General features: G+C 35.2%; 3 protein-coding genes across 4 annotated transcripts; 2 read left to right on the forward strand and 1 right to left on the reverse strand.

Moving 5' to 3' along the window:
• Positions 1 to 907: 907 nt before the first annotated feature.
• Positions 908 to 6,202, reverse strand: LOC103335159 (methylthioribose kinase). Its single transcript, XM_008238162.2, has 6 exons — positions 5,632 to 6,202; positions 5,050 to 5,359; positions 3,669 to 3,843; positions 3,371 to 3,572; positions 1,951 to 2,162; positions 908 to 1,297 (listed from the first exon to the last, which is right to left on the reverse strand). Exons 1-6 carry the CDS (start codon positions 5,815 to 5,817, stop codon positions 1,129 to 1,131), a joined length of 1,254 nt encoding a protein of 417 aa, XP_008236384.2. The 5' UTR covers positions 5,818 to 6,202; the 3' UTR covers positions 908 to 1,128.
• Positions 6,203 to 8,828: 2,626 nt separating this feature from the next.
• Positions 8,829 to 12,745, forward strand: LOC103335158 (lipase 1). 2 transcript variants are annotated; one of them, XM_008238161.3, is made up of 9 exons: positions 8,831 to 9,131; positions 9,266 to 9,376; positions 10,111 to 10,251; positions 10,857 to 10,967; positions 11,053 to 11,196; positions 11,277 to 11,317; positions 11,424 to 11,500; positions 12,121 to 12,216; positions 12,318 to 12,745. In XM_008238161.3, exons 1-9 carry the CDS (start codon positions 8,937 to 8,939, stop codon positions 12,638 to 12,640), a joined length of 1,239 nt encoding a protein of 412 aa, XP_008236383.2. In that variant the 5' UTR covers positions 8,831 to 8,936; the 3' UTR covers positions 12,641 to 12,745. The 2 variants fall into 2 exon arrangements, with proteins under 2 accessions (XP_088910874.1, XP_008236383.2); XM_089054748.1 differs by lacking the exon at positions 10,857 to 10,967 and having other exon boundaries at positions 8,829 to 9,131.
• Positions 12,746 to 19,162: 6,417 nt separating this feature from the next.
• LOC103335157 (putative UDP-glucose glucosyltransferase) lies at positions 19,163 to 21,097 on the forward strand. The gene is made up of 2 exons (XM_008238160.3): positions 19,163 to 19,813; positions 20,161 to 21,097. Exons 1-2 carry the CDS (start codon positions 19,220 to 19,222, stop codon positions 20,986 to 20,988), a joined length of 1,422 nt encoding a protein of 473 aa, XP_008236382.2. The 5' UTR covers positions 19,163 to 19,219; the 3' UTR covers positions 20,989 to 21,097.
• Positions 21,098 to 26,180: the final 5,083 nt, after the last annotated feature.

Here is a 26,180-nt window from a genome sequence, read left to right on the forward strand (position 1 = left end):
GGGAATTAATGCAAAAGGACGAAAAATTAATGAAAGGCACCCACACCCCAAAAAAACCCCCGGTTTCCTTAATTATTGCATATTTTTAACCCTTTCCTAAACCCACTTGGACCCTTGAAAGAAAAATTTCCACACTATCTTTCAATACATAATGCTCATATATGATCAATGTGGGACAAAATCTTTGTGCGCTGAAGGATTCTTGGGCTTGATTGTAATTTATGAGAAAAACTTGAATGAAACGGGATAGTACTGTTTGCTATCCCCAACCAATCACAGATTCTACGTGAAAAAGTTATCGCGTGTGACGTCGTAATTGATAAGGAATAACAAAACAATGCTATTTCCGTTTCACACAAGTGTTTCTCGTAATTTGCAGGCCCATCTCCCTCTGACGTGGGACGCTGACGTGCCTTAAGCCCATGGACAAAAAATGTTTGGCTCGTTATCTTATACACAAGTTGATGAAAATTGTGATATAGTTCTTCTAGTTTCTGTTGATGGAGATGGTGATCGATTACTTGTGAAGGCGGGCCTCTTGACACCTTCAGCTTCGATGGTTTACATATCATCAATAAAATTCTCGCTTTTAAAATTGCAAATGCGTAATTTTGAAAGATAGAATTTACATATCATCGCTTCATCAGATGGCAGATATATACCCACTTATCAATTCAATACCATAAAATCTACATATACGTAGGCTTAAATCAAGTCATCATTTCATAGTACGCTCTATCTTCTCCAACACCAATCCAAAAAGGAAAAAAGATGAAAAAAAACCTTTTTTCAGGGAAAAGAAAACCCATGTAGCTGAAAGAGACAGAGGAAGAGAAGTTGAGAAGGGCTGGAGATTTGGATCACATAGTTTGGGAACAGATAAGCATTGACAGAATCACAGGCCAGAGACTCAAAAGCACATATTATATAAAAGACCTGAAAGAGCCATGTCCTTTATTTGATATGGTCATGGTAATGGTCAGAGCAATCAAGGTACAAGCAGCACACAGCCACACCAAAAATCTATATTTATCAAGGTACAAGAGCAATCATTACCGTTGTTCATTATCATAGTTTAATAAATATCTCTATTTCAAACATAAACGTCGTCTCATTACTCATTAGTTATTACTGGACTTGTTGAACGGCTAAAATAACTTCAGCAATGCCCTGAAACTTTCTCCTCTCCTTAAGAAGCAACTTTGCTATCTCAAGAGCCCGACGCTCACAACCTGCCCGTTTGCTAGCATCGGCGATTGATTCAAAATCTTCAACATGTGCAACACCAACGATTCTCCTGTCAAAAGAACAAAGTAAAAGCATTATTACAGAAATCAAATCCATAGTTTCTTGACTGGTAATTTCAACAACGAATTTAAAGACCACAAAGAATCGAACATAATCCCACATGAGCTAAGTATGAAACAGAATGTGCAATATATATACCCATAAAAATATATATATGTATTCATATTAATGAATTTACACATTTATATGCAGATTTCCAATTGCCATTAAGTACACTGACTGCATGGAAAATCAGTGAGACCGCACAAAACACATCTGTGTGTGTGGTCTTTGTTCTAGTAACTCATCCTTCAACTTGAAATATTTATTTTGAGCGCGAGTTTTGCTGGTCCAATTTTCTGTCTAGGACGGTGGTATTTGCTCAATATTCAACTGAGAAAGAAAAAGAAAAAGAGTCTTGGTGGCGAACACATACTATTATATCATAATTAATCCATCCCATGTCTTCCCAGGTCTAGAAGCTGCCCTCTTTGGTATTAAAATGAACTTGTAAGTTCCCAAATGGCTTGAACAATGGATAAATAGAGATATTTATTAAACTATGATAATGAATTATTCAACATTCTGGGAAGCCAAATTGGAAAACACAAGGCAAAGACAACATATACTAGAAATAAAGAAATCTGTAGTCTGCTGTCTCACCTTATCATTTTCGCAGCACCAAAACCAAGGGAGTCATGAAGCAGATCTTTAATAAATTTCTTTTGTACAAGCTGTAGAAGCCCAGGGTTGTTATAAATTGCAGGAAGATATGCGTCACCAGAATCCTTGTTTGTATCCCATAGTGCAACGAATTTTCTGTCGAAAAGGTTCCAAGTGTTTTCAATTGTCCTCAAAATCCAATCCTTGTATGCCTGCATCATAAACCATATTTCATACGAGACCCTCAGACCCACACCATGCATAAGCAATGCCAAATAATAAGTCAAACTATGAATTATTTGCCCGACATCCCTCAGGTTTAACATGTTTTTGAAATGGACCTTACACATTCAGAAACTACACTAGAACTAGATGAAGTTTTTTTTAGTTGCACAAACACCCCCGCTATCATTCTGTCAAAACCCTAGCACTTGCATCAGCATGAAAAAAATTTAAATTACCAACCAAAATTGAAACAGCAACAATAACCAAAATAGTATCCAAACACCCACACACAAAGTTTTTTTTTTTTTTAAAAGTACTTGTATATTCCAGACACAGCAATGTTCTTCCTCTCACAATTGAAGCTAAAGAAATTTCAAATCCACCATCAAACTGTGAAGGACCAACTCTGTGTCTATGCCATCCGTTCAAATCTTAATCTTCAAAGCTGTATCAACGAAGTGGATTGGTGTATTTCTGGGTATCAAAAGAAAAAATCTAATTCCAACTGCCAAGCACATCACTATTGATACATGATCACAATTTCTGCAGACTATATTTTGATAACTGAATTGGGATAACCTTGTCAAAGTGTTATCCTTTCATTATAATGTAAAACGCTTCTAAATACTGTACCGAGAAAAAAAAAAGTTTCTAAAAAATTGCCAAAAGAATCAAGTTTTTAACTTCATTAATATTGTCTGTTCTTCAGCATGAACACTCACAAGCCCACATCTTATTTCACTAAAGAAATTAAGACAGATGCTTACATGCTACAAGATTAAATGGATGGTTATTGTATTCCCTGGTTAGAACTCAAAAAGGAAAAACTACTCACGAGCATGAACGGAGGTGAAATTATTCGAGAAATCTTGGAGATCAACTTGATCAAATTGCTAAGACGATTAGCAAGGTCTTGAAAGATGACAAAGGGGAGCAATAACCTTTTCTTTTTTCTTTTTTTTCCAGAACCAAATATTTAACAACAATTTAGATAAATATAGTATCTAATTATCTATCTAATAGTATAGTATGTCTGACCAAAACAAATTATCTAAGAATAGCTTTAACAGATGCAAAAGATAGATACCACATTGAAAAACGAAATCACGTAATAAGAACAGAAATACTTGAAAATAATTCATCAAGAAGAAAATAATAGTTGAAAACAAGTGAAGGACAATGGAATAGAGCTTACTTTTCGATCATTCTGCTCATCAGCATGCCCATCTTGTGCAAAGAAAGCCAAAATCAAGTTACCCAGAAAAGCGCCAATATCAAAACCCATTGGTCCATAAAATGCAAATTCTGGATCTATAACTTGAGTTGAATCATGAGTCACCATTACAGAACCAGTGTGAAGATCTCCATGTATCAGGGCTTGGGCTCGCTCACAGAACCTACAGAAAAAGGCAACTTGACCATTCAGATGACAATTTAAAATGATACAATTGCATAGAGACTAATCTGCTACTAAGATCGGATAGTTTCATTACAAAGATTTCAACTCAGCAACTTCAAGCTTCAAAGCATTATCCTCCCGTATAGCCTCAGCATCAGAATCAAGATAAGGAGAAGTCCAGTGGTTATATTGAGATATTTTGTATGGATCAGAAAAAACAACCTGCTCAGTAAGCCTGCATAACTCCACATTGCCACAAAATTCAGCAACTGCAGAAAGTAAACATGCAGATTAGTTAATTGACAGATAAAAAATCTAGACAAAATATATTCTTCACCAGTATTGAAAAGAAGACTAAAGTTGAGGCAGAGTTTCTTTTACTCTTTCTTTTTTCTCTTTTAGATAGGAAACATAAACTTTTTCAGTAAAACGAAATATGGTTACAAAAAAAAAAAAAAGGACAAGAAGTCCATTTGAAAACAAGCATTTAGCATAGTACAAAGAGAATTAAGTTACAATCCACTAAAAACTCCCGCCCATTCTAAATGAATTGTACTAGAAGGAATGCCCCTAAACAATGATGCCTAAAGAGAGGCTAGGTATATGACTCTCTGTCTTGAATAAAATCCTCCTCTTCCACCTTGTCATTAAATAATCTTTTATCTCTTTCACCCCACACAAGCAAAATAGAAAACAAAAACTGCACCACTCACTAATTAGTTCTTCTTGGCCCCAGCAAGGAGAAACTCCCCGGCCAACAGAACAAGTTTCTAGCTCAACCCAAACCCAATCCGAAAATGCAAGAACTTCAAATTCGCAACGTGAAAGAACAAGATAAAAAGATATTATCAGCACTCTTGTCCCTATCTTTGCAAAAAATACACCAAGTATTAGTGTATCTATTATATGTACCACCAACGGTGTAAAATTTTGAACTTTTGTAGGTACACAGGTTTTCAAAATTATCTTATAAAGTTCAAAAACTGGGTAAATTGAATCCTCTAACATAGAATGGAAAAAAGTACATGAAAAGACCCCAGAATCATGGAATTTTTTCAAATGGGAACTGAATTCAACAAGATATTATCAATAAGACACTGATTCTAAAAACTCAATCACTTTCCTATATTATTCAGACTGAGTATTAAGTTAACCAACCTATTATCTGGTTTAACTTGCAACCACATTTGGAGAACATTGTGCATGATTATTCTCCTCAAAAAAAGAAAACTAATGACAGGATTCAGAACTATACCATTTCTGTAATTGGACTAAAATGCTCACCCAATCAAGACCAAGACAAATATTCAGTCATATTTCACATAGCAATGTATGATTCACAACTTCACATACATTCCACCTAAAGCATCTCAGGATCATGCATTCTATCTCCAACATGTCATGAGAGAACAAATAAAGCACACGATAAATATGTGAAAACAGAACATGATCAATTAAAAGAATACATCACATACCAGCTCGTTTGTGGTCCGTGGTATTACGATAAAGGAGGGATGTGAAGAACAGAGTCCTTGCAATATAGTCCGACATGTGGTCCGCCAGCAAGGGGTACTCAATTCCAGCAATCAATCCTTTTCTCAGTATGATATGTGGAGGCTCCAAATAGCGCATGCCAATCAAAGACATGGTCCGATCAAAATGATAAACTTCAGGGACATGATCAGGACTTAAACCACCATGCTCTCTCAGTGCCAATGCCTCAAAATATGCTCTTTCCTTTGTCATTGGCCATGACTCCCCAATACAACGAATATATGGCAGAGCCTGCAAAAACCCAGCCGCATATTTCATCAGGGGACAAGAAAAGCTTACTGATTTTAATTTTCTCCAATCAAAGTCAAATCATAGAACCCAAGTTGAACATTTTAGAGTTGGATCCAGAAAAATTTGATCAAATACCACAAACCCATTACTACCCAAATGTTGAAAAATCATTAACTACTTAGAACCCAAGTTGAACATTTTGGAGTTGGATCCAATTAAATTTGATCAAATACCAACAATCCGTTACTACCCAAAAGGTGAAAAACCATCACCTGCTTGATGACGAAAGAACCAGTGGAGCCAACGACGATGAAGACGAAATTGAGGTTGCCATCACCCACTTCTTTGATTGTTAAGTTGTCAAAATTGTTGTTGAGCTTAGAAGAGAGAGAAGGTGTGGCCTTTATGTATTCTATGAGGACCTTCTCGTCCAGTGGGCGAAACTCAGAGAAGGCCATGGTGTGGTGGCGGCGATGAAGAGGAGGGGTGAGAAAGTTAGAGTTCAGAGGTTGAACTGAGAAGATAAAGATCTGAATAACGTTGGAATTGGAATCTTTGGATGGTGAAAGTTGTGGACTTCTTTATCCGACGAAATAGAAAAATTGAGACTTTTGGTTGATTGGTGCAAATGCAATGAATCTGGTCTGGTTCTCGCTTTTCTCATTGGCCTAGTGATAATGGCGCTGTAGCATGGATGGCACCGGATGCTCCAATTCAGGAAAAACTGAAACACAAAAAAGGATGCTCAAAACTTTTTTCCTTTTTTTTTTATTGGAGCAGAAGGATGCCCAAACTTGCCAATAAAATAAAAGGATATGATTTCCCAACTCTCATTTTCTCCAATTACACTCTCTTTCACTTTTAAATACTTTTTAATCAATTTTATTCTTTCTCTTTCCTATTCTACCCTTATCCAACATTAATTTTTTTTTACTTCACTTTTATATTAGTTCTTTTTCTTTATACTTAATTTTCTAACTTGCATTCCATTTTCAATATTTTTTTTCTTTAATCGAGTAAGAAATTAAGTTTTTTTTTCTCTTTAATCAAGTAAGAATTTTTTTCCCCCTTTAATACTGAAAATGAAGTGTAAGTTAGAAAATTAAGTACAAAGAAAAAGAAATAATATAAAAGTAAAGTAAAAAAGAAATTAATGTAAAGTAAGGGTAGAATAGAAAGAATAAGAACAAAATTAATTAAAAAACGAAAATGAGTGTAAGTAAAGAAAATAGAAGTGGGGAAATTAGCTCTCAAATAAAAACCCGACTCCCAACAAAACATGCTTTATCTCAATTTTATAACCTAATATATATAAACTTGTAACGTTTGACCAACTAGATTTAATATTTATTGTTTAAATTATTAAATGTTGGAATTCCCTTCAAGTATAAAATCAAACAAAATTGTTCTCACACTCGAAATAAGACATTGTAATAGTCTATCCATTCATTTGTATAGTAATTCACATGGTCGTAAGAAGCCATTATTATAGTTTTTTTTAAATATAAATTTTGGGATTGCATTTATAATTGATTAAAAAAAAAGCCACAAATGGCCATTATAATAACGGAGTGATCTAACATCAAAACTAAGACAATACAAGACTCCTCCATTAATGATCATGCATGATCGAAAAAACTTTAGCATAAGTATCCCAATTAAGAATGCGAACTCAAAAAAACTAAAAATAGATAAAGTTTGAAAAAATCAAGTTATAACAATACAAATAAAACTCTAACAAAGGAGATGTGAAAACTACATAAAAAATCCAAAGAGTTTCTACGACTTATTCTAAATATGGAAAAACCACAAAAAGGATGGCGGTAGAGATCCGAACCGAAACGCAAGTGGAGATTCGATGTCGAGAAGCATCCGCCTGTGATGAGTGGAGGAAAATCATTACAAAACGAAGATAAATATGGGAATAATTCTATCTCTTAAAATGGGGGGAAAGAGGAGAAGGGAGAAAGGAAGAGGGGAGGAAGAACAGTGGCTTCCTCCCCCCTCAAAGTGAAAACCGCTGTAGAGTGTGCCATTATAATAGTTTATGCACTCATTTATTTAGTTAATATAAAATAAATGCATGATAACTTCTTCTTTTTTTGAAAATTAGTGAATGCATGATAACTTTTTTAGAGTGAATAAGCGATTCTAAAAAAACTAGGAAAGTTCTCATTTGTATAATCAATTTTTAAGGATAAATTATCTTGTCAATGGGTCTAGCCTAGTGAAAAAGGGCGTTAACTTGTAGATTAGTATTCTTAGGTTCAAACCCTCATGGCATATTGGTAGTGTGTGTGAGTTATTCTCCTTTTTGTAGTTTAGACTATCGCTTGTATTTTAAAAAAAGGATAAATTTTCTTTTTATTTGTTTATTTTCCCCTAAAATATTCTCATTTTATTTGTTTATACAAGTGATATTGTGAGACAAGACTTGAAGGGGTGGCATTTTAGACCGAAAAACTGAAAAACCGCAAAAATCAACCCACTATTTACAGCAATAAAACCGCGATCGCGGTAAACCAAACCACATTTGCGGTATGAAGAACCGAACCGCATTTGCGGTTGCAGTTGCGGTATTTGATTTTCAAAACTTGCGGTTACCGCAAACCGCAAAGTATAGCCAATCTATGTTGTTTTATTTGATCTTCTTATAATAAAATGTACTAAACTATGTTGTTTTATTAGTAGATAACATTGGTGCTCAAACAACACAATGGGGTTCTTCAAATCCTCTCACCACTAACACTTGAGTTTGTAACATTGGTGCATTGTATTTTTCTTTTAGTTTGTAACTTTAATTAACTTTGAATTGGATTTTTCTTTTTAGTTGTAACTTTAATTCATTTTGCTTTGTATTTTCCTTTTGGTTTGTAACTTTAAAGGATTTGGAATTGGAATGCTTGGAATTGTAACTTTAATTTTCTTTAGGTTGTGAATGCTTGAGAAGTTGAGAAGATTATGAATTTATATATACTTGAGAAGTTGAGGTTGTGTATTTATTTATTTAAGTTGTGAATTTATATTTTTGTGAATGCTTGAGAACTTGCGGTTCAGTCGGTTTGCGATTTCAAAAATTACCATACCGCAAATAGTCGGTCGGTTTGCAGTTTGGGCAAAAATTTTACAGAACCACAACCACCTCTAAACTTGAACATAGGACTTCAAGTGCATAAGTAACTGATTTTTAACCACTTGAGATCCGAGCGTCTTGCAACATATTCCTTTTTTATTTGTTCAGTAGTGGAAGAGTTGTAATTTGTAAAATGGATTTGCCGGATCCAGCCCAACTTAGAAATTCAAGTTTGAATTATTGAGTTTCAGTTAGGTCCAGTCCATTATACACCTTGTTTAAAGTCCAATGTCCATGGATTGGTGATTACGAGACCAACCCAAACCCGTTAGCATCCGGGTCAATGTGACCGCCCAGTGGGTAGTTGACTCTCCGCATCACTCTCCATCAAAGCGCGCGTAAACCACACACCTCGAATCCAATCGAAAACTGAATATGAACGCCATGCAACCCTGTTCCGATCACTTCCTTCCTGCTCACTCAATCAATCACTGATCGACAAAAATGGCGAGGCCGGTGGCAGTGGTGGTGGTGGTGGTGGTAGCAGCTTTCCTGGCCGGTCTCTTGACCTCTGAAATCGCAGCAGAAATCGCCCAAAACTCGGCCCATTTTTACGATCTCGGCCGCCGTCGTTTGCCGCAGCAGTCTCTCTGTTTGGAGCTCATTGAGCCTTCTGGGTACTCTTGCTCCGAGCACAAAGTGAGTATTACTTCACTACAAAATTGCCCGTTTTCATATTTGATTGTTAAATTTGTGATAAAGTGAGTAGCTTTGAGATACCCAGAAACCCAGATGCTCAAAGTTCGTTGTTTCTTCGTTTTTTTCTTATGCAGATTCAAACGAAAGATGGCTACTTATTGGGTCTTCAACGCGTATCGTCTCGAAGTGGGGATTTGAGAACACAGCTGGGTCCTCCGGTGCTGCTTCAGCATGGACTCTTCATGGTGAAGTTTGAATTTTCATCACTATACTTTAACAAATGCAAAATAAGAAATTGAATTTACACTTGCAATTACTTTGTGGAGTATGCTTTGTGAGCCTGTGACCTGTTTTATTTGAACTTTGAAACAATCTTTTGCAGCTTTAAAGTTATAGCACTGCTCTTGGGTGAATAAAGCAAATGATTTTATGCTATGATTGCTAATTTTTAAAGAGGCTTTAGAAAATGTAGAAAAAACAGATGATTTTGGGCCGCATCTGTTCGACTGTTTAACTGAATTAATCAAAGTCTTTTTTTTATTGTTGTGTTTTCTTTGGAGTTTGAGGGTTCAAGAGCTGATGAGATTGCTTTGGTGGGGGATTTTATTTTCCCTATAGCTGAGGAACTCAAACAAATGCACACCTCTAATGACCATGAGTAGTACTGATGTATGGAATCTGCATACCAATTGGTGAAAAGCCTAAGTAGTATAGTAGCAGGCTCTAAAAATGTTGTAATGCCATGTTAAATATATGATATTGGAATTTGACTGTTTAATTCACACTTTTTGTTCTCCGTGGTCTGAAGTTTAGTTTTCAATTTTTTATATTTTACATTTCTTTCATGAAAAGAACATATGTGGTAAAGCGTTGAACACGAGCGAGATGAATTTTGATTAGGCTATAGTGTATTTGAAATTTGATTGAACTTAGTTAATTTCGCTTGATCTTATGCTACCCAGTTTTGAATTTCAAACAGGCAGGCGATGCATGGTTTTTAAATTCTCCAGAAGAATCGATGGGCTTTGTCCTTGCAGATCAAGGTTTTGATGTATGGGTAGGAAATGTGCGTGGAACACGTTGGAGTCATGGACACGTATCTTTATCAGAAGATGATAAGGTCTATATAGCATACACATTTTTCTGTCTTGCAGTTATAATGTCATTTATTTCATTCAATGATAGGTTGTGGTTCCCGTAATTTATGTGTATTAGTTGTATGTGGAAAGTCTGGATTGTCCCCCTGATTGTTCTGTCAATGAAAAATCTGGGATAATTTACAGGGATGTGTATATAATGCGTACTGAGAATCACATATGAATAAGCCACTTTGCTCTTCCTGCCTCAATATTTCATGGTTGAGCAATGACAATAATGAATTGGATAGAGGGAACAGATAAACGAGATTTAAAAGGAATACACTTATGGATAGGCTCCTCCCTTTTCAGAGATATCAGTATGTACCTGATTTCCTTGATAAAAACATGTTTCACTATTTAGGTTTTTTTAATTTCTAGAACGTTTATGCTAATTTATACACTCAACATGACTTCATGTTGGTTATTGGCTATCTGAGCCGGTTTTGAAGTTAGTGGACAAAGGGAACGATCATATACATTACATCCTTTCTTTTTTTTGGGTCTTAACGGAATGATCATATTTGAAGTCCTTAATGCTTAATTCGCTTATCTGTAATCTGAAGATACTTGGTTAATACTTTGTCAGAATTTTTGGGATTGGAGTTGGCAAGAATTGGCTGAATATGATCTGGCAGAAATGATACACCACATAAATTCGATAACAAACTCCAAAGTCTTTATTGTTGGACATTCACAGGTCTTACACGTCTTCATCTACTTTATACCTCACCTGCCTTTCTGGTTCTTGTTTTAGTGTGAACTTAATTTGTTCATGTTATTAGGGAACAATCCTGTCTTTAGCTGCTCTCACCCAGCCGGATATAGCAGAAATAGTTGAAGCTGCCGCTCTTCTCTGTCCAATATCGTACTTGGAACATATCACTGCTAAATTTGTACTTAGAATGGTTAATATGCATCTTGATCAGGTATTCCTGATCTGCTTCGAGCTAAATTGTATGAATGGATCCTGGAGATAAATTTGATGCATATGTTCATTTTTTTTCAGATGATTCTTGCTATGGGCATCCATGAACTTAACTTTAGAAGGTTTTGCTTTATCTTGTCCACCTTTTTTTCCTTAGTTTTCTTTTTTCTCAAATGTTATGAGGTTTCATTAGTACTAATCTTGTTATCATCTGTACATTATATGTAGTGATTGGGGAGTCAACCTTTTGGATTCAATATGTGATGGCCATGTTGACTGCAATGACTTGCTAACTTCCATAACAGGTTCTATTTCTCCCCTTCCCCTTCCCCTTCCCCTTCCTCTCCCTCCCTCCCTCTGCGTGTGTGTAGGCGCATTGTGCTCAGGCATCTGTTTTATGCGTGGTGCACATGCCCATTTAAAACTGTTTTCAAAGGAAACTTGTTTTTTTTATTCTTTCTGATATTGTTTATGTGACTCTGCTACATAAATTTCTTAGAGAAAACGAACCAGCCAGTTTCCTCATAAAGCAGCTAATAAGAACTAATAAATTTATAGGTTTCCATTTTTTTTTTTCGGTCAATGAGGGATTCAAATTTGAGACCTCTGCAAACATTGGGGGCATTAAACTGTCAGCTTGTTGTCATCTTCAATGGGACTTAAGTTTGTAGTTCTACATAATGGCTCTAGGAGGAAGGTCATGTTATTCACAAGTATGATTTAAATATCCAGTAGACATGATTGATTTTTGAGAAAGCACTGTTGCGGGTGTATTATTAAGATTGAAATTCCGAAGGTGCTTCAATGTTACAACATAAAAAATTTCATCTCGTTTTGTATTTATTGTTAAGAGTCTACTAAGAAAAGGTGCTCTGATAACTTTTAGGGAAGAATGGTTGCTAAAGGCGTTTTGATAACATTTCAGGGAAGAATTGTTGCTTTAATAACACACGGGTGGACTTCTATCTTGATTATGAACCTCACCCAACATCCACAAAGAACTTGCATCATCTCTTCCAAAGTATGCTCTGTACCCTTCGTATTGCAAGAATATCAGTTACCTACCTCTCTTCTTTTTCTTTTTCTTTTCGTAAACTGATTATTGCATCTTGTGTTGAGCAGTGATTCGTAAGGGTACTTTTTCAAAGTACGACTATGGCATCCTAAAAAATTTGAAGCTGTATGGTCAGTTGAAACCCCCTTCATTTGATCTTGGCCTCATACCCAAGTCACTGCCACTGTTGATGGCTTATGGGGGCAATGATGATTTAGCTGATGTGGAAGATTTCCGTCACACTCTCAAGGAATTGCAGTCCACTCCAGAGCTGGTTTATCTCGAGAATTATGGTCATATAGACTTCATTGTGAGCGTAAAAGCCAAAGAAGATCTTCATGACCGCGTGGTTGGGTTTTTTAGGTCATGGGGAAAATCTAGTAGTTCTTAAAGCTACTGCTTGCTGTAACATGTGATCAATGTGGTTTGTGAATGTACTGTACTAAACGCGTTACAGTGCATATATTGTAAATAACATTATTTTCTCTTTTCTAAAGTTGATGCTTGAAAAAAACCAATGCAGGATCGGTTATTATAGATATGTACATGTATTTCTGTATCTTATTGGGTTTACCTTTCTGGTTTGTCTATGAAGCAGACAAGGGAGAAGAGGAGATAATTTCTCACTTCAAGATGGACTTGTGCAAGCACTATGGCAAAGTCGCTTGGGTGGCTCCAATCGGACATGGAAGACGGTCGTATGGGTGGCATATGTTCTTGGTCAACCACTGTTGGTACTTGTATCCTTGTATTCAACTTTAAAATGTAAACTTGGTTCTGAACTTTCCCAAAAAAAAAAAAAAAAAAGTTTGCCATGTTTTTAATCTTATTCAATTACGTGATCAAAGTTAGTTGACTAATGGATTAATGATTGACTAATTCTGTGATTGAAGAGTGCTACTGTTAGTTCCCTACGCTCATGTGGTTTAATTTCTAACTGTTGAGGATGAGGTATTGTGAGCTATGCATGCATGAACGGTCAGGATTTGCCCACCCGGACGTGAGAGAGTGAGCCCTTCTAGTAACAATTAAAAGCATGTATGACTGCGTTTAGCCAAAAAAATAAAATAAAAGTGCTTATGGATAAAAAGGACTTTCTGGAAAAGCATCTAGGTGCTTGTTCAGGAAGCACGGTCAAAAAATTCGATGTTCTATTAATAAAAGCGTTTATAAGCATAAATGCATTTTATAGAAGGGGTCGTTAGCAGTCACCCTGATTCACTTATTTTCACACTCAATCACCTACGTCTACTACACTCCCATGCAAAATTAATGGGTCTGGGGATAATTGAGTTATACTTGGCAGGTTCTTGAAAATGGTTTGATTCTTTGTTTGTAACACTTTTTTGTATGCACGTAAAGAGTAGCTACTAAATGCCATATCGATAGAACCTAAAGTTGTAACAGAAATTGCGTAGGCCAAGTCAAATCTTCACAGTGGGTCACAAGGGATACAAACTTGTCTACTATGGGAATAACACTATTTTGATATCCTTAACCAATTATGTTCAGCCACGAGTGATAAGGATACCACATGACGGAGCGTGATTGGATGAGAATAAAAAAACCAAGGTTATTCCCGTGACATGCAATGCAAGTCCTTCTCGTTGCAAGGAGCATGATCAGAAGTCTCGTTTGACAGAGAATGATTGGGAACGAATGTGTCGCAAGTGATAAAACAAAACACATGGCATGTTTGGTATTATTCAATTTGAATCCAACTTTTTAAACTAAAATCAAAATTTGAGTCCAAAACAAAGAAAACCTGTTTGGTAGCCCTATTTTTAAAAACTCAAACTCAAAAACAACTAAAAAACACCCCAATTATTAAAAACAAAAAATATATGTTTTTTCAGTTTTTTTTTTCTAACAACTCACAAGTTCTCAAATTTTTAAAATTTGAAAATAGTTTCTAAGTTGCATACCAAACAAGTTTTTGAATCTTAAAAATAGATTTAAGAACTCCTTATTTTTTAAAAAAATCAAAGTTTTTGAGTTCCCTATTTGAATAGGATACCAAATGCCCCCACAGCTTTTTCAAAAGAATCTCTCTCTCTCTCTCTCTCTCTCTCTCTCTGTGGAAAGACTTCCATGAAACATGAATACCACTATTTTGCTATTTTAGCCCAATAACGTTATGACATGCGTGATAACACTTGCCCATGAAAGAGCATTATTGGCCGGAAATAGCAAAATAATGTTCATCTCTGTTACAACTAAGTTTTTCTCCTCTCGCCTTTATTATTTAGAATAAATTAATGGGTGAGATTTGTTTGTACTGCCTTTAAAAGTAAAAGCAAAACAAATCTTCAAATGTCTTCATTTAATTGTATCCACTAGCAGATCCAAGAATTTGTTAGCGAAGTTGTAATGTTTAAAGGCTGAAAGTAAAAGCTGTAAATAAATAAAAAGACAACTAAATATCCTTATAATTTAAACAATAATAATGTCATTCATAATTTATTGAAAATAACATTACAATTAACCTATAATTATTACTGACGAGGTTTCAAATCATGAAAACATTGCATTTTTCATTACTAATACAAACAAAAACATTTTTCTTAATGTAAACACTTGGTTTTTTTTTTCAAATCCCTTTTTATCCTTGGAGGTCACATGAATATTTAATCTGGGCAGTGAGAAGGCCCTATAATTTTATGCAAGGGTTGTCCTTGTTTAATGCCCACAAAATCTTTGATCTAATACAATTTGTTTTTCATCCAATGGCCCAATTATTAGGAAGGATGCGCAAGGTTTTGATTTTGATTTTGATTTTTTTTTCTGTTGGGAGGATGCGCAGCGCATGTTTCCTTTTTTAATTATTTTTTATATATATATATATATAAATATTTTTTGCATTTTGGTCCAAAACGATGTTGTTTTGGCTAATACTTAAAATAATTAAAAAAAAAAGGAGCGCAAATTGGTTGAGTCTTTTTGTCGAACAGATGGAGTGCAACAGCAATAGCCACAACAAAGGGGCAACCTTCCACCACTCCAAAGATTTTTCCGGTGAAGGCTGCACCTCCTTGTGCCTCAATAGGTATGCCATCAATCAGAAGATCGACTTTTCTACCACGAAAAAAATAAATCAAAAGATCGACTTGCCAAAGCCATCTCTAGTTAAACAAACCAAACAATGAATCCGTAAACGACATTTCTTAGTCGTTCACTAATATCTCTTTCCTATACCAAAGTTCAAATAAGTCGACATTTAGTCATGATATGCCATTTAATTTTGTTAACGGGTGAATTTATTACTAACGGATTAAAACATAATCACACATATAACACAAATGTTTGAGTGGTTCACCCATAATGTGGCTACATCCACTGTTGTTTATGTTGGTGAGTCCTTACTTAGTTAGGATTTTGATTCTTATTTAGTTAGAATTACCAATTATTATTTAGTCATATTGTAATAGAGATTTATTTCCTATTGTAATTTAGATATATTTCCTATTTTATTTAGGGTTAACACATCTTTGTACTTGTATAAATACCTACATATTGAAGAAGAATAATAAAATGAGCATATATAAGCATAATTGAATATTTGCCCTACTTCGTTTGACTTGGTATCAGAGCTAGGTTCTCTTGTAACTTGTGCTTGAGTTCTCCTTGCAATTTAAGTGTTCTCCTCCCCTCATCTTCAAGGGGGAGGGGGGAGTGAAAATGGATCTATTTCTCTTTCCTATACCTAATCACCCCTCATCTTCAAGGGGGAATGGGGAGGGAAAAATGATATATTTCTCTTTTCTATACCTAATCTCTCTCATGTGTTCCTCGCCCCATTACCTTGGTGTATTCCCATGAAGAAATTGCTTATTTTTAGGCTCTGACGATCCCTTCTCTTCAGGGGGAGTGAAGAGAAGTTGTGTCTGCGTGAATTAGCTAAAGTTGATTTGGAAGAATTTGTCGTTGCTGTTTTTCGCTAGTGTTGTTGTTGTCGTGACCCCTGTTGTAGCCGTTGATGTTGCCTTTGTTTGCTTCGCTTTCCGTTGCTATGGTCATTACCGATGATGTTACTGTGTTTTGATTTGTCTCTACAACATAAAAAACCTTAACCCTAAATACTACATATTTCCACTGCACTATACACCTAGCCTACAATCTTAGCCCGCCACCGCCGTCTACCTTGCTATTGTCACTGCCACCTACCTTGCTATTGCTGCCACCCCACCATCCATCACAATGCGCGAATTCTGATGCCTTTATTTCTTCACTTGCTTCTGGTTCTACTTCACCTACTGCTTCTCTTACCCATATTATGATAGTTTATACTGAATTGTCCACCAACCTACTCTTGGGATTCAAATTGAATGGATCCAACTATGCGATTTGGGTTTCGATGATCGAACTCTATGCTACTTCACAAGGAAAATTGGGTTACCTGACTTGTGACTCTGATGCCCCAGATTCCAAAGGTCCACAATTTGGAAAGTGGAAAATTGATGATGCTACTGTGAAAAGTTGAATGATTCGCATTGTGAAACCTAGTTTGTTGAATATATTTCATGCTTACCTACTGTCGTGCTCTCAGGGTTTCTGTGTTCTACCTTATCTACCGTCATGCTCACAGGTTTCGTATTCGCCTTATCTACTGTCATGCTCACAAGACTTCGTGTTCTGCCTTACCTATTGTTGTGCTCATAGGGTTTCTGTGTTCTACCTTACTAACTGCTATGCTCATAGAGTTTCTGTGTTATGCTTTTATGTGTTCTTCTATGTACCCTATTTGTTAGGGTTTATCAATTATTTCACTTGTGATTTATGACAAGACCTTCTCTACAGTTGTTTGATTGGTTAATGTCGAGTATGGTGTTCTATGACTCACTTGTCAAGTTGGACATGTGAAATATCTTTGCCCCAACTTGAGGGGGAGTGTTATCAAGTCCTTACTTAGTTAGAATTTTTGTTATTATTTAGTTAGAATTTTGGTTACTTACCAATTATTATTTAGTTATATTGTAATAGAGATTTATTTCCTATTGTAATTTAGATATATTTTCTATTTTACTTAGGGTTAATACATCTTTGTACTTGTATAAATATCTCCATATTGGAGAAGAATAATAAAATGAGCATATATAAGCATAATTGAATATTTGTCATACTTTGTTTGTCTGCTTATAGCTTTATATTTGTATTTGAATATAGAGATTACATTGTACATGAGAGAGATATGGGAAGAGAGACTTGAGAGCTCTCGTAGAAGTGAAAGCCGATTGTCTCTTTACTTGGAGTGGTAGATAATGTATGGCTTTCCTTAATTTTGGGTTTTGGACATTAAGAAGGCATAGGAGGTGGTATGGCTACCAGAGCCGGTCCATTTATTTTGGAGGCCCTGTGCAAATATGGATGTCGAGGCCCTATATATACAAGTAGGAAAAAAAAATCCATGTTACAAAAATTTCTGACACGGGAAGAACACATTCGGAAAGAGCTTCCCAGAAAATTTCTTTAGTCACCATTCCAAATCACAGAGCTGATAAATTGATTTTCCAATTTCAATGCTTGGTGAATTCTCATGTGAATAAGGGAGGGAGAAAAGAACTGTGATTTTGGGGAAATGGCTAAAGCTTGGGTTTTTACAATCCAAAATTTGATGGAAGAGGGTGGTACACTGGTACTGAAGAGAAATGACTTTATTTTGATGGAGGAGAGTGAGAAAGACTTACTGAAAGAGAAAAGAATATTAGAATGGTTTTGTAGCTTGAGAGTTGGGAAAAGGAAAACACAGGTTTCAAACCATAATAAATAAATATAAAGAAGAGTTGCAGCCAAGGGGGGAACCAGAAATTTTTCAATTGGTGGGCTAGCTAAAGTTATTAGCTTAAAATCAAATGATAATTTTTTTTTTGTACTTACATTTTCTATAGTAAAATGCTTTTCTTTTGGAGACAAATTAATATAAAAATTTTAAAATTGATGTTGGGACAAACTTTGACACCAAATACAAATGTGGAAGACCTCTTACTATGCCTATTGGTGTTGAAATTGTATATATATTTATTTATTTTTAGTTAAAATATTATGATATATGTATATTTATTTTATTTTTTATCCAAAACTTCCCTGGGCTACAGCCAATGGCAGCCCTTGCCTTGGTTCCGCCCATGGTTGCAGCGTGAGAGTTGGGAAGAGGAAAATGAATTAAATTAGGGCATCTACTCTCTAAGTCGTAGAATTTGTTGATAATTAATATTCAATTTAATTTTGGTTTTGGTGCCTTGCATGTAGTGTTGTGGGGTGATATTTAATATTTCATTTTTATTTTCATGTTTTAGTTAATTTAATGGGTTGACTTGAAAAAATTTAGAGGCCCTTAAATTTTGGGGGTCCTGTGCAGTTGCACACCTCGCACACCCCATAAGCCGCCTCTGATGACTACCCCTTATTTGATGGGATGTGAGGTATGACAAGTAAGGTTATCCCCTGATTTGTGGGATTTTCCCCCTTGTACTAAACTTAGTGCAGGAAAATGCATCATCATGCTGCTAGCCTATAACTTCTAGCAAAAAGTTTCTTGTATGGAAAAATAAACAAAAAGTTTCTTGTTCTTATTGTCAAATTGTAAAAAAAAGTTTATTTATTTGGTCGAAAAAAATAACCAAAAAATAACCAAAAAAAGTTTATTTATTTATTTGTATGGGAAAAAATAACCAAAAAATATTTGTTTTTTGACAACCTAATAAAAGCAGTTGGTCCACTAGTCATAGGTGAAAGACAAAAGCTCATGGTGGCTATGCTGTGGCAGCCTTCGTTTGCAGTAGCCAAAGTACATTAATTTATATACGATTATCTTCATTTATTAACATGTGATAGAAGAGGGACCACGAAACACAACCAATCAAAATAAATACTTGACGATAAGAATGTTAACGTTTACTATATATAATCCCACTTCATTTATACAAATGCCTGCAAAAACATAAAGTGGGAAAATATTGCACCAAAAAAAACTATGGGATCTGAAACTCCTTCCACTCATATATTTCTGGTGTGTTTTCCGGCACAAGGACACATAAACCCCATGCTCAGGCTAGGCAAGCGCTTGGCTGCCAAGGGCATGTTGGTAAGTTTTTCCACCACAGAAAACTATGGCAAAGAGATGAGGAAGGCCAACAGTGATATCAATGACCAGGCCACACCAGTTGGCTCTGGTTTTATCAGGTTTGAGTTTTTCCAAGATGGGCTTCCAGAAGATGACCCAAAACGCTCCGACTTGGACTACTATGTGCCCAAGCTTGAGCTGGTGGGGAAGGAGCTGGTCGCTCAGATGATCAAACGACATGCCACTGAAGGTCGTCCAGTTTCTTGCCTTGTCAACAACCCCTTCATTCCTTGGGTTTGTGATGTCGCCGTTGAGCTTGGGATCCCTCAGGCCACGCTCTGGATTCAGTCCTGTGCTGTGTTCTCGGCTTATTACCACTACAACAGCAAGACGGTGTCGTTTCCTACGGAAGCCGAGCCAAATATTGATGTTCAGCTGCCTGGTATGCCTGTTTTGAAGCATGATGAGATTCCTAGCTTCTTGCACCCTTCTGATCCATATCAGGTCAGTAGAACTATTTCTCTGCATACCAAATCAAATTCCGAAATTTCGGATCGCAACTAATGTGATAATTTTATATTTTGTTTGTTCATGTTTCAGTCCAATTTGAAACTTCTTTGTTTCTAACAAGTAATATATTGATATGTTTGCTGACATATCATTTTGTCATTGATTTGGATGACTAAATTTTTTTTTTATAGTCAACTGTAGTTATTAGTTTATTAATGATTGTTTGGGAGCACGGCATTGAGTGTTTACTTTTCTGAAAGGAATTTTGAGTTCAAATCTAATAGACGAACGTGGAACCGATAAAAATATAATAAAAATAAAAATAATATGTTTGATTTCAGGTTTTGGGAAGGGCAATCTTAGGCCAATTCAAGAAGATATCAAAATCATTTTATGTATTAATGGACACATTCCAAGAGCTGGAGCCCGAAATCATCGAGCACATGTCCCAAGTCTGCATAGTGAAGCCTGTTGGCCCTTTGTTCAAGAACCCCAAAGCTCCAGAAACAAGCATCCGAGGAGACTTGATGAAAGCCGACGACTGCCTTGACTGGCTTGACTCAAAGCCCCCAGCCTCCGTCGTGTACATTTCTTTTGGAAGCATTGTCCACTTAAAACAAGAGCAAGTTGACGAGATTGCTCATGGACTTTTGAGCTCCGGGGTCTCATTTTTATGGGTCCTCAAGCCGCCTGCCAAAGCTTACGGGCTAGAGAAACATGTTCTGCCACAAGGGTTTTTGGAAGAGGTTGGGGACAAGGGCAAATTGGTCCAATGGAGCCCACAAGAGCAAGTTCTAGGGCACACGTCGGTTGCATGTTTTTTGACACACTGTGGATGGAACTCTTCGGTTGAAGCCCTCACTTCTGGTGTGCCAGTTGTGACTTTTCCTCAATGGGGCGACCAAGTCACCAATGCCAAGTTCTTGGTGGATGTGTTTGGTGTGGGGCTTAGACTCAGTCGGGGCATGGCTGAGAATAGGTTGGTCACGAGGGCGGAGGTTGAGAAGTGCTTGTTGGAGGCCACCGTGGGAGATAAGGCGGTAGAATTGAGGCAAAACGCTTTGAAGTGGAAAAAGGAGGCGGAGGAGGCGGTGGGGGAGGGCGGCTCCTCCGACCGGAGTCTTGAAGATTTTCTGGGCGAGATTAGCAAGATCACGTCTGTTGCTTAGAACAACTTTCAATTAAAAAGCCTATATGTATATGTAGGCTACTATAGCTAATTATGTGTGCTATATGTTCTGTATTTATGAGAATAATTATTATTTTGAGGACATTCAAGTTCAGCGCTCTTAAATTAACCATTATACTTCTTCTCGCTGACGTGGGTTAATTAGGCCACTTGGTCAAATCGTCTCCTTGCATTCAAATTCAAATGCCCCTTTCATATATTAGATTATTTTAGAGTAGTTTAAATTATATTTTGTATAAATAAATAAATAAATAAAACCATGTATTTCTTTTCATGACACTAAAAGATCCTACCTAAGTTCTCTCAATAAACATGTAATCGTCGCATCTAATTAAAAGACCCCATCCAACTTACATCTACGTATATCGAAAATTTAAAGAGTATGATCTTATTTTGCGGGATATGAATCATCCCATCGTTTACTAGTGTTGTCTCACGTCCTATAAAATGGAATCCAACTCCTATGTGTGTGTCCTTAAAATATAATTAAGTGAATTTTGATTCTGTAATTAAGTGAATTTTGATTTTGTATATATATATATATATATATATATAAGTTGTAGGAATCATTCTACATAGATCTGATATTCTGTTTCATTTTCCTCAATTCCGTGGTTGAGTTGATCACTTCAAGGTGTCTCCATTCCCATGTCACAACAAATATTGTATACGGCGTGGGCAAGACTTTGCAAACCACTCATGTTCACACATTACATTATTAAAGTTAGTCAATTCCGTAGAATTATTTTGTTATTTTGTTATTGTTTTTTTTTCAAATTCTTTATGGGTTATAATCTTTCATTATCGTTTCTATCAACGTGTCACTCATTTTTCAGGTAAGTGAAATGTGAAATTTACACCGTCCATGCAAGATGGTATTTGTATTTTATACAAGTTTGTGTACGAGTTAGAAAATGTTGACAAATTCGAGGTTAATCTGAAAATGACCTAACAATTTAAAAAGCGAAGGTTCACATGTTTTGCTCATTTGCCGGCCTTTGGTACCTTGACCTAGATAGATGTATTGATTAAATTTTTCCTGTTATGCGTAAGTAAAATGCATGTATTAATTAGTTGACGTCAACTGTAAAACCTTACTTAATCTGTTCATGGCAATTAAGTTGGCAGTATGGCGTGGGCATATAAACCAGATCCCATCTCAAACTAATAACGCAACAAAATTCTTCGAGGGACCTGAAAGAAAATCTCACAACATTAGTGTTTGATTGTTTTCTAATCTCTATTTGTATTTTATACTTATAAGAGTTTAAAAAGTGTAGTTGTATTAGTAGATTTGGGCTCTGCGTTTCATGTTTGGCATATAGCTTTTATGCCGAAACTATTGATTAGGTAATCCACCATCTATTGATTAGGTAATAACACCCACATGAAACTAAACCACTCAATGAGTTCTTCACAATGTCAAGCTTATTTGGCACAACGACCTGCTATATCTCTATTTTGATATGGGAACATAATCGTTAAAAAGTTATGACTGTTAGCTGCCTCTTTCGTAATCTTGATGGTGATAATAAATTCAGAATCAAACAAAAGCACGCCCAAGAGAAACAAAATCGTAGATAGAGTTCCCAGTGTTAAAGCTTTTGATTTTGAGTGTTTTGTGTGTTTGGATGAAGAGAATGAGGAGGAGTGTGAATATATATAATTGTTGAGTATTGTAATCCACCACCTATGTTTAATTTTGTTAAAATTTTCTTTAAATTTAAAAGCATTTTTGTCAATTCACTGTGACTAAAAAGAATTTAAAAAATAAAAAAAGTTAACCTGATTACACCGCAGCTTCCAAAAAAAGAGAACCTAATTACATTCACCGACCCAGCCATGAATGAGCATGCTATAGCTATGCCTATGCGCCTAAATTAAATCTAATATAAATGGTATATATCACAAGTGGTCCAAATGATGGATGATTTTCTGATTTTTTTTCTCTAAAGTTTTGTATAAAAAGATAAAAATGAGGTTTAAATCCTTAGCTCCCCAATTCAATGTAGGTTAACTTTTTATTTATTTCTAAATTCTGTTTTTTTATAATTATTTTTAGTTATAGTGAGTTGATGGAAATATCATTAAACTTAACGAAAATTTTAACGGAGTTAGACATAGGTGGTGGATTGCAACACTTTACGAAGTTCATGTGGTTAAAAATAAAAATTCAAAGTTCATGTGGTATAGCTAGAGCACATGCCCAAAAATTTGGGTGATATTTATGTAAATTTTCCTAAATTTAATATACCATTCCCAAAACGTGACTTTTTTATATTCTAAATTTGATTAGAAAAAAATTCGATAAAAAAAGATTGATTAAAAAAAATTTGCCCTAAAAAATTCCTAAATTTAAGCCTATTTAAAACACCATCTGAATCTTAAAACTTAATGAAATGGACATTAATGACAAAGTGCAGCAAATGTGTTGAATTTATATTCAACACAATATATGGAGACAAACAACAATTGCAAAGCCAACTCAAACTTTAAGTGCGGGTATTTTAGGGATCTTAAAATTACAATAAATAAGATTGAGTGTTGCTATTTCCACCTATCTTATCTTCCTCACTCACCATGTAAATTTGAAAAAACACAATTCTATCTTTGCACCCGCCATTATTCCTAAAATACAATTTAATTATTAATTCAAACAAATTATCTTTGCTAATCATTAATAGTTGAGATATGGAGAGGATTAAGTTGTGTTTGATGGACAGGATAAATATTTTAGTCTAATATTTTGATTTTCTAGATATTTTAATTTTTTTTATTCCCTGCCTTGTAGCTTTTAAAATAAGTACATGTTTTAAAGAGAGTTGAGGCCTTTTCCTTAAGTCCTTAGAAGTTATTTTATAAAGATGTAAATTTGTCTTTAAAATGTTGAAGATAAGGTGGATAGGGAAATAGGACATGAGGTGAAAATAGCAGCATTCCTAAGATTTTAAGTTTGATTAGGTAACTTGATGAGTTAGATCCTAGTCATCGAGTTTTATTACTCATAAGAATTGGGTTTTATTTATAAAAAAAACAAGGCAATTGACTGCATGTAAGAAAAAATTAGTTTGAAGGTGGAAAACTAAATTTTTTTAATTATTTTTTAAATGTTTGTAGTATGTAGAAGAATTGGGTTACGGTTTTATTTTTTCATGGATTTGAGTTTACTTCTAGGTTTTAGATTTATGTAACATTATTTGGAAAAATGCAATATTACATTGAGAATTAAGAATAAAAGAATATTTATCGATGTTCTCTAAAAAATAAAAAATTCAAAGAATATTACAAGCCTCAATGGGAGCATCCCAGTCATAACGTTGATGTTGCCAACGGAGGATGAAGAATCCAAACTTGTCTCGCCCAAGGCATGAACGGTAAGAAATTCAACTAGTCATAAAGTACTCTTGTTTTTTCCCAAGTTTTTCTTGGTGTCTCCAAATTTTGGTAAGTGTATGCACGGTAATATTAGCCTCTTGGCACGTTTGACCATCTATGTTTGGTACACGTACAACTGATATTCGTGTAAAAAATATCACAAGAGTTGAGTCATGGGAAGAAGTGGTCCTATTCCTAGTGGGGTTATGACTAAGTCATGAATTTTGTCCAACATATCGATAGTTTAATTTTATAAAGCACATGTTTACATTAAGTGGTCTAATGGTAGTTATCTTTATTTGAGATTCAAATTCTAAGTCACATGAATGCGAAAATGATACATGATTGTGATAAGTTTTATATCTACCAAATTATGAGGATTTACTCATTTCTTGTTGTATATCTTTCTTTATTTATTTATCATATCACGTGAATCAAGTGAGTATAAGTGATAAGGAAGTTTATCTTATAAGGGCATGTTTAATAAACGAAATGGAAATGGGTAAAATGGGAATCATCTCCATTCCGGATGACTCTTTGTTCATTTAAATTGACGGAATGAACAGTAACATGGGGCCCATAATAGATTTGATTCCTAATTCCTGATATTGAAGACATTTGATTCCGGAGAGTGGAGGTGAAAGGTGAAAGGGAATCAAATTTTTCATGCCAAAAATACCCCTCACAAATAATTTTTTTCATGAGAAAAATTGTAGTAGCCTTCCAACGACTGTCGACAGTAAAGTTGAGATAGATACTTGTAATCTGATTTTCTGACTAAAATCAATACAAAGTAAGACATAAGATGAGATAGATACAAATCCTGCAACCTGTCCGTCGACGAACCGTGGCTTCCAACGACTGTCGACAGTCAAGTTGAGACATTCTATCCAATCCAAGCCGTACATATGGAATACCCATGTCTTGATCAATAGACAAGCTTTGTGCCATTTAACATCAGAAAAATTGAAGTACTGTGATATGGCTGTCATGAAGACCTGGACAATATATATTTAACAATGTTGACTCAAAAGTTTACATTTAGTACAACAAACTAATGAATAAGCCAAAACGTGTTGATGTTGGCTCACCTAAAAGATGCGTAAGGAATGAAATCAAAGAAAGTACTCAATTTGCGATGTGCTTTATTCTTGTACCCAATTTACACTAATCTAAAAGGTAATAACACCCACATGAAACTAAACTACCCGTCAGGTAAACACCCAGCGTTCTAGCAGAATGGGGCAATTGAACACATTAAACTAGTAAGTTGTGGATAAAATATAAATACAAGAGCAAATCCAATTGAAATTTACCAAGGACAAAGCGGACTTAGGCCCACAAACAGAGTGGGTCAAGATACAATGTGGCCAACATTATAAACTAGCAGGAATTCTATAGTGAGGGCTTTATATATGACCTTGGGAGACTTTGGAAAAACACAAAAGAGAGAGAAATTTTGTAAAACAAGCCAAAATAGACAAAATTGCCCTTATTTATTTTTGGATTTCCTAAGGAATCATTTACATTTGCATGTCTTTGATTTGAAAGTTGAGAGGTTTTTCTGTTTTTTTTGAAAAAGCTTTGGCTTTTTCCAAAAGTGAAATTTTTTTTTTGACTAAAACCTAAATTTACTTATGAGGGTTTAGGTAAGATTCTATCTCTTAATTGTTAGATCAAGCTAACTAAATTGATCTATTTAATTTCTATAAATAAACCCTATAATTTCTAAAGTTCGTTTCATATAGGGTTTTTTTTTTAATTTTTATTTTTAATTTTTTTTATATATAAATAATT

The sequence above is a fragment of the Prunus mume genome, linkage group LG6 (genome assembly GCF_029339155.1).
Source record: "Prunus mume cultivar Tortuosa linkage group LG6, ASM2933915v1, whole genome shotgun sequence".
NCBI classification, from domain to species: Eukaryota; Viridiplantae; Streptophyta; class Magnoliopsida; order Rosales; family Rosaceae; genus Prunus; species Prunus mume.

Bases quoted from the DNA above. Each gene is read 5' to 3' on its own strand.
- LOC103335158 (XM_008238161.3), top strand. From the start codon at position 8,937: ATGGCGAGGCCGGTGGCAGTGGTGGTGGTGGTGGTGGTAGCAGCTTTC. The intron at 10,252-10,856 runs GTCTATATAGCA...ATACTTTGTCAG, and splicing joins CTTTATCAGAAGATGATAAG to AATTTTTGGGATTGGAGTTG. The intron at 11,197-11,276 runs GTATTCCTGATC...ATTTTTTTTCAG, and splicing joins TTAATATGCATCTTGATCAG to ATGATTCTTGCTATGGGCAT.
- LOC103335159 (XM_008238162.2), bottom strand. From the start codon at position 5,817: ATGGCCTTCTCTGAGTTTCGCCCACTGGACGAGAAGGTCCTCATAGAA. The intron at 3,573-3,668 runs GTAATGAAACTA...CTTTTTCTGTAG, and splicing joins GTTGCTGAGTTGAAATCTTT to GTTCTGTGAGCGAGCCCAAG. The intron at 1,298-1,950 runs GTGAGACAGCAG...TTCTTTTGACAG, and splicing joins GGTGCTGCGAAAATGATAAG to GAGAATCGTTGGTGTTGCAC.
- LOC103335157 (XM_008238160.3), top strand. From the start codon at position 19,220: ATGGGATCTGAAACTCCTTCCACTCATATATTTCTGGTGTGTTTTCCG. The intron at 19,814-20,160 runs GTCAGTAGAACT...GTTTGATTTCAG, and splicing joins ACCCTTCTGATCCATATCAG to GTTTTGGGAAGGGCAATCTT.